This window comes from Pelodiscus sinensis, chromosome 1 (genome assembly GCF_049634645.1).
Source record: "Pelodiscus sinensis isolate JC-2024 chromosome 1, ASM4963464v1, whole genome shotgun sequence".
Taxonomy (NCBI): Eukaryota; Metazoa; Chordata; order Testudines; family Trionychidae; genus Pelodiscus; species Pelodiscus sinensis.
In genome coordinates, this window is record NC_134711.1 from 329,839,009 (window position 1) to 329,847,588 (window position 8,580).

General features: G+C 49.4%; 1 protein-coding gene across 1 annotated transcript; it reads right to left on the minus strand.

Annotated features, from left to right (window-relative positions):
- Positions 1-5,129: 5,129 nt before the first annotated feature.
- Positions 5,130-6,068, minus strand: LOC102451528 (olfactory receptor 52E2-like). The gene has a single exon (XM_006130087.2). The coding sequence runs from the start codon at positions 6,066-6,068 to the stop codon at positions 5,130-5,132; it is 939 nt and encodes a 312-aa protein (XP_006130149.2).
- Between the last annotated feature and the right edge of the window lie 2,512 nt (positions 6,069-8,580).

Genomic DNA, 8,580 nt, shown 5'->3' on the forward strand with positions numbered 1-8,580 from the left:
GTCTATGAGAAGAATACAGTAAGATATAAGGGACCGAATTTAAGGACAGATAATGATGTAAAATGTTCCCAATACAATTCAACAATGTAAATCCTGGGAGTTTCTGAAAAAACAACTAACAGTTCACTTATCTGTGCTGTGAATTCCTGCCCAGATGGTTCTAGATTTCAACCACAGAACCTTTCCCAAGTCCTAGGCACTAACGTTAATTCAGAAAGAGGCAACTCACCATAGTCCAGCTCAGCAGAGAGACAAAATCTCCTTTCGGGGCTGGTAACACAGAGGTAAGAGACGCAGAGTGTGAACCTCACTGGTTTGACATTCAGCAAGCTGAAACGTCCCTTTTATGATTCCCCTGTTCAGTCCCTGTGGGCTCCCAGGTGGGCCAGGATTCCCAGACAATTCCCTCGGCTGTGGGAGTGGTGGGATGAGCAGAAATTAGACCCCAGAGACCTACAGCTTGAGAGCAGCACTTGAGAGAGAAGTAATTGGATGCTAATAGGGGCTCAGTTTTTCAGGGCAAATTCGATCTTCCCAATGATCAGGCTGACTGGCTGTTCTGTGGGTACCGCCCTGCCTTTGGCACTATGTGTGGGGAGGCTGCCACGCGATACAGGACCACAAATCTGTTCAGTGGATGGTAGCAGCTCACAGCTGCATGCGGCCCATGCAGTTGTACAAAGTCCATTGGCCTCCAGAAACTCACTGCTGCCCTGTGGAGGCTGAATAATGTAGTGCTGGAAGGATGGAAGCTGAGGGGTATGAAAAAGACTTTCTGCTCCCAGGATTCTGGTGGCAAAGTCATTTGCTAGTGTCCCTTTATCATGTCCCTGTGCTGGGCCCTCTGCCCAGGGCACCACCTTGCTTTCCCCGGCTGCTCATTGTGCTCAGCTGCCATGTTACCTCCCGTAGGGCCAGCACCCATTGTCCTGGCTCTGGCCCCACAACTCCCTGCTGTCGCTCAGCCCTGGCTCCCCATTGATCCAGCCCGTCAGGTCCTGCACCAGCTCTGCCTCAGCCCTGCCGCTCTGCCTTCGGCCCAGCTTTGCCCTCTGTGTTGCGTCTCTGGTGTGACGGACCGGGCCATGTCTGGGCACAGCTGAGGGCGTCCGCTCAGGGCAAATTGCTCAAATTCAGGGCTCCTTACAGCCCCCAGACTGGTGACCTCTCCAAACAGGCCACAAATAAGTCCCACAGAGCACTTCAGCTGCCTGCCTGAAGCCTCATGAGCAAAACCCCTCCGACACCCCAGCAACATCCGTGCCCCAGATGGCCCCGGGCCTATACACAGGTGGGGGGTCCTAGCACCCAATTCCACCTACCCCGAACAAGTTCTGTCCTGTCCCAAGAAACCAGCCACAGATCCCTGGTCAATTTACCCGCTGGACCTTACCCACAAATCACACTGAGCCAGTCCTTTAGCATCTAACATCTAAAGGTTTATTATTACAATAAAGAAAAGCATGAGAGTAAGGTTATTAAAGTACAGTACGTTACATGCACCGAATCTCCCAGTTCTCGATGCAGGCTCTAGCAGAGATGTTGCAGCTGCTGGTTTAAAAGTCCTTGTTGCACATCCTAGGATCAGGATGGGTCCACAGGTCTTTCTGGCTCTTCGATCCCTGCATTGCTGCCTCTGGGATGAAGTGCTGAGCTGAAGACCAAGATGGAGTCCACCACATGGCCTCTTTATCCCTCCTTCCTGGTCTCTTCTTGGCTACCGCAGGTCACCTGGCCCACGGTTTATTCCTATGTCCCCTGCTGGTAGCCCTTAGCTATGAGTCACCACTCATTCTTTAGGTGTGTCATTGGCCCATTGAGTGTCATTGTCCCACAGGGCCTCACTGATTAGCATGTCCATAGGCAGGGCACTGCCCAATGCTCAACCACATGCAGAGAAATATTCAGTATCTACACAGATTACAGATTCCTAACTACACACACAGACATTATACAACCACATGACTAGCGTAGACAGGATTATCAGACAGTGAGCTTCTATTCAACACCCCACATGGCCTCCTTTTATACTGTTTGGGGGGCCAACACCCCCACCTATGGGTGCATCAGTGATCTGTCTGCTCCCCTCAAAATCCAGTAATGTGACATCTGGTCCCTGGGGTTCTGGCTGCTGCTTCTTTGCCTCCACCCAGGCTTGTAAAACTGTGAGATTTCTACTGCCCCAACATCCTACAACCCCCTACGCCCTAACCCAAAGGTAGATCAGTTTTGTGCTGTGGTAACTAACCTGTCAATCACGACTGAGTGGTCAATTTTGGGGTCATGACCAGTGGCTTGCGAAGCATTCCTGCCCCCTTCCCTTCTCCAAAAAGTAGCCCTCACTACCTGCACAGCTGTGCAACAGACCCAGCATCTCAGGAAGCACAGGCTGCTCCCCCCTCCCTCAAAAAGCCATTACGCTTCCTGAAATGCTGAGTCTGGTGCATAACCAGGGACTTCCTTCCCCCTGCTGCCTGCCTACCTGGGCCAGTGGTGGGAGGAAAGGAAAGGAGGCAGGGAGAGAAGGGAAGTCCCTGGCTGCTGGATACCATCCCCCGCACAGGAAAGCAGCACAGGGAAGGAAGTCCCTGGCTGCACACCAGATGCATCTTCTCAGGAAGCATGCTCACTCTTTGGGGGAGGGGAGGAGCAGCACGTGATGCAGGATCCCCAGGTACCAACTGAGCTGTTCCTGTCCTTTTCCCCCGGCAAGACCCTCACAACAGCACCTTGCCCCCTTCCCTCTGCCCAGATCCCCATGAGCACCCTGCCCTGGCCCTGGCCCTCACCAGCATGCTGCCCATGCCCCCCACCCACTCCCTCCCTAGCCCCCATGAGTACCCTGCGCCTAACCCCACTAGCACCCTGCCCTTGCCCCACCCCCACAAGCACACTGACCATGCCTGTACCCACACTAGCACCCTACCCCCTGACCAGAACCTGGACAGACCCCCAACAAGCACCCCAGTCCTGCCCCCTGGCCAGACCCCATCCAGCACCCCACCCCTACACCCACCAGACTCCAGGCCCTGCCCCAGGCCAGACACTCACCAGCACCCTGTTCCTGGCCCCTCCCTCCTGGTCAGACATTTACCACCAGCTTGCTCCTGTACCCTATTTTCCACATAGATTCTGACCCCCGTCCCTATCCCACTCACTAGCAGCCCTGTTCCGCACACTGGATCCCTCCTCTTCGGCCCCAATCCAGATTGTAGAGGGGCCCACAAAATCCACTAACCCTGGAACCCCAGAGGAGTTAAACAGACATGAGACCTTGAACTTCAGTCCTACCTACCCTCCCCCCACATGGGGCTGGAGTGCCCGGAGAGAGAGGTGTCTCAGATGGGATCGCATCAGTGAGGCCTGGGGGGAGGTTGGAGGGGTTGGGGGTTTTTTTGCATCTCACTTGTGTGGTCCTAACTGATTTTTCTGTGGGTCAGTGGCTCCTGACCCAAAACAAGTTCCCCACCCCTCCCATGAATAAAGACAATTCTGAAACATTTTATAATGGACATACTTTATTTAAAAATGAAGCCTGGCCAAATAGCCCCCAGCTGGAGCCAAGCCCACATCTGACTGTACCATCATAACACGCCTGCATCCATCATACACCTGAACCCCATGTCCTGAGCCCCTCACATCTCCAAACTCCTGCACCCCCACATCCACAAGTCATCTGCCACAACACACCTGCACCATCCAGATACTGCAAACCTGCGCCCTGAGCCCATCATACTCCCAACCTCCCTGTCCTGAGCCCCTCACATGCTCCATCCCAAACTCCAGAACCCCCACATCCACAATCCTGCACCTTGCTCAGCACCCCAACCTTTCACCTCACCCCAACACTCTCCAGCCTGGACCCACCACCATGAACCAGCATCCCCTTCTCCGCCTCCTCCTGCACCCAAATTCCCTCCCAGAGCTTGCACCTCTCACCCTTCCCACACCCAAATTGCTCATTCCCACCCCAGAGCCCACACCTCCTACCTCAATGCAGTGAGAGTGAGTAAGGGCTGGGGACAGCAACTGATGGAAAGGAGGGGAACGGAGAGGGCGGGGCCTCAGGAAAGAGGTGGGGTCTTGGGGAAGGGATGGGGTAGATTTTGGCTTGCCCTGACATTTAAAAAGTGATCTTGGGTGTAAAAAGGTTGGATACCACTGGCCTAGTGAGTGAAACAAACATTTTAAAAATAACACATTGATATGTAGATCAGGCACCCAATGAGAGCTTACCTAGTGTAGATTTATTTTTAATTAAATGGGACAAGTCCTAGCAGGATCTTATCCATGCTAGCAAGAAAATGAAAAATTCCCCATGGCTGGTACACGTAACATGACTGATGCTTGGCAGAAGAGGCGAACCAAATGGTGATTCACACCATAAAGAAATCAAAATGAAGCCTGAAATGTAGATAGAACAATAATATGATTGTGCTATTTTGTTTAAAATGTGTTCACTGACATTACTGAGTGTATCAAATTGGTTCTGAGTAAGTTTGTTGTCTCCAAAAGGCAACATTTCTTCCTTGCTGTGTTTGTCAGAAGTAGGGTTCTTCTGCTACTGTACAAACAGATCAGCAGTACCGTTGCAAATGTTTCTTCCCTTAGTGCAAATGGTTCAGAACAGATTTTGAGTTGTCTTGTATATCCCCTGAGAAAAAGACGTTCCCAGAGTTCCACTAGCCTCTTGCTCTACAGTTTTCTTTTACCAGTTTCATCTGAGAAAACTCTGTTAGCTCCAAAGTTGCATCAATGTAGTGACAGCCTTGAAAGGGAAAATGACCAACCTTAAAAAAGCCTTAGTCCCCTGTGGCATCCATGTGTGAAATAATTTCACTGTTAAACAGAGCAATATGTTTGCCTTCAGGCTGAGGGCAGGGAACCACAGGCTAAACACTCCTCTCCTTTTCCAGCTGTCCACGGTTCCACAAAACAATGGCAGAAGTGAGATATCAGACCATTTATGTCACAATGGGCTGATCCCAGTAGAAGGGTTTCCTACTTCCGGATACTGTGAACCCCCACAATGCAGAGCTCAGTCAAACTGGGACAGAGCAATCTGGAGCAATGAGGAGGAAACTGTTCCCCTTTTTGGGACTCACTCCAAATCCAGAGGCCCATTGGCATCACATTCTGCAGATGTTTTTCTTCATTTTGTCACGGAGGTCTTGGGTTTTGACCCCATAAATGATGGGATTGAGCATGGGGGGGACAAGGACATAGATGTTGGCCAAGATTATGTGAATGTAAGGAGCAATGCCTTGACCAAACCGGTGTGTCAGGTTGGAGAAGAGGTAGGGGGTATAAGACATCAGAATCACACAGACGTGGGCTGTGCAAGTGTTGAGTGCTTTCCGATGGGCTTTCTTGGAGGAGATTCTGAGGAGGGCCTTGATGATCAAACTGTAGGACAGGGCGATGAGCGTCATGTCTAATCCAGAAAGTACAAGGCCCATCACCAAGCCATAGAGCCTGTAGAATGTGAGGTCCCCACATGAAATCTTTGCCACAGCGATACCTTCACAATACGTGTGAGGGATGATGCGGTTGGCACAGAACGGCAGCCGGCTCAGCATCAGGGGCAGAGGCAGTGCATAGACAATCCCTCTGATGAAACTGACCAGCCCTAGCACAGCTATCCGTTCATTGCTTAGGATGGTGGTGTATCTCAGAGGGTTACATATGGCCATGTAGCGATCAAAGGCCATTGTCACAAGGATGGCTGATTGCATTGCAGAAACCGTGCCAAGGAAGGTAAGCTGGGTGAGGCAGCCACTCACTGTGATGACTTCCAAATTGAACCAAAATATACCCAGGGCCTTTGGCATGACGGAGGTAGACATAGTGATGTCGGTGAGCGCCAGCAGGCAGAGCAGCAGGTACATCGGCTGGTGCAGGGTCTGTTCTTTGCCTACTACAAACAGAACCATGAAATTTCCCAATAGGCCAACAATGTAGCAAGTAGCGAATGGGAGGGAAATCCAGACATGGGCATCTTCCAGACCAGGGATGCCTGTTAGGATGAATGTTGATGTGTCAGAGTGGGTGAGGTTGAAAGCTGCCATGAGGTGGATGATGAAAGGACAGAGCTTAGAAATGCAAGAGATACCTGTGAAGAGACGGAAGAATAGTATGTGCGGGGGCAAAGGGAGGATACGCTTTTGTACAAATAGACAGTAAATACTTTATCACTATTACCAATCTAAACAGAAGGTGAATAATGAACTGGAAACTTTTAGAGATGGCACTAGATTATTTAGATCAAATTCAGGTCCTCATGAGAATTCAGAGGAGCTAACTGAGGTAGGTTAATCGGCAGCATGACGGCAGATGAAATTTGATGTTCACAGCTGTGATGTTTTGGCCCCTTGATGGAAAAGCTTGAACCCCTCAAACACTGAAGAAGGTTCTAATTGAACTGTGTGGACTCAGGCCAGGGACCTGGGCATCATGGCCCGCCGCTCTAGGAAACCCTGCTCACAGGGCTCATCATGACAGAATCTAAGCAAACACTTAGAATAGTAATAGAAATGTAGCCGTGTTAGTCTGGTGTAGCTGAAGCAAAATACAGGACTGTGTAGCACTTTAAAGACTAACAAGATGGTTTATTAGATGATGAGCTTTCGTGGGCCAGACCCACTTCCTCAGATCAGGTGGTGGAAGAGGATGGTCGCAACCATGTATGCCAAAGGATACAGTTTGAAGGGGTGAGCACATATGAAGGGGACAAATCAGGTTTCAGAACAGAAGGGGGATGGGGGGGATGGAGAGGTGAATGTCTGTGGGCTAATGATATTAAGATAACTAGTAAGATAACTAGATCCTTTGTTTAGACTCAGCCCACAGACATTCACCTCCCCACCCCTCCCTCCTCCTTCTGTTCTGAAATGTGATTTGTCCTTTTCATATGTGTTCATTTTTTTAAATTGTATCCTTTGGTATATATGGCTGTGACTATTTTCTTCCACTATTTGATCTGAGGAAGTGGGTCTGGCCCACGAAAGCTCATCATCTAATAAACCATCTTGTTAGTCTTTAAAGTGCTACATAGTCCTGCATTTTGCTTAAGCAAACACTTGGCATCCATGAACAGTGGGAGGGGGAATCATACAGAAAATGAAATCCCAAGACGCCACGTTTCACCTGGAGTCCAGGGTAGGGACCCAACTGAGATAGATACATTCTGCGGGGATGAGAATCTCTGATGTTCTGTTTCTTTCTGTGTTGGGCCTGTCTTCGTGTAGGTGACTTATGGGTACTCAACATGCTCTTTAAATCTGTTTCCTCATTCCCCAGGTACATATTTAAGTTTTAAGAATGCCTGGTAAAGATATTGTAGGCGTTTGTCTCTGTCTGATAGTTTGGAGCAGATTCAATTGTATCTTTGGGCTTAGCTATAGACAATGGATTGTGTTATGTGTCCTGCATGGGACCTAGAGGCACATAGGTAAGAACAGCATTTCAACAACTTTCACTCCAACATGAACCTTAGCTTGGACCACTCCACACAGGTGATCCACATCCTGGACACTATAGTACAATTAAATACTTTCCCAGCATCTTACATTGGGAGCCTATCAACTGTTTTACTCACGTACATGCCTCTAGCTTCCATCCAACATACATAAGCCAATCAATTGTTTACTGCCAGGTCCTAAGATGCAACCATAGTTGCTCCAGTCCCACAAAGACAAACACCTCGAGGAAGTTTGTCAGACATTCTGAAAACTTACATACCCACCAGGGGGAGTGAAAAAAAACAGATTGACAAAGCCAGACGAATACCCAGAAGTCACTTTTGAGCGGCTTAAATCCCTCCAGCATATCATATCAGAGATTTTGTAAAGACTGGGCTTGTTAATTAAAAAAAGAGGGGGGGGGGAAACGAGAGCAGACCATACATTACTGACTGGTAGAGAGTACACTGAGGGTATGTTCTCCCTGTCTACTAAGACAAGTATCAGGGCACATTCAGTGAAACATGGTATGAACAAAACAGATAAAAAGGAACCTGTTCTTCACTCAGTGTCCAATTAGATTGAGGAACTCATTGCCACAAAAGGTAGTTGAGGCCACAAGCTAAGCAAGAATCAGGAAGGGTTTCCATGTTTACATGGGGAGATAGAGAGACTATCCAATCCCAACATGAACAGTTACAGGAATAAATGTGAGAGCCCACACACCAGCGTGTTTCATGGCACAAGGTGGAATCAGGGTCATGGTCTCCATTCTGTCAACTCACCCCTTCACACGTTCCTAGATTCTTATGTGCTGTTGTGCAGTGTCACCAGCTGTTCCTGTCAGAGAAAGGACACTGGGCTGTCTGGGCCTTAGGCCTGATGTACGATGTAATTCCTACACTGGGAAAGAACCAAGTTTCCCCCATGACAATTTCTGCGCTGGCCTGTGACTTTGTGCTCAGCATAATGGGCATGAAAGAGGCAGCAGACTCTCACTATGTCGTCGTACAGGCCTGCACCGCTGGTTACTTTGAGGGTCAAAAACTGTAGCAGGGCTTATATGAGAGGTAACTGCGCTTGGAAGCAGTGACTCTGTACAAGATTCGGGGGCTTGAAG

Excerpts from the sequence above, each read along its gene's own strand:
- LOC102451528 (XM_006130087.2), bottom strand. The coding sequence starts at position 6,068 with ATGGCAGCTTTCAACCTCACCCACTCTGACACATCAACATTCATCCTA.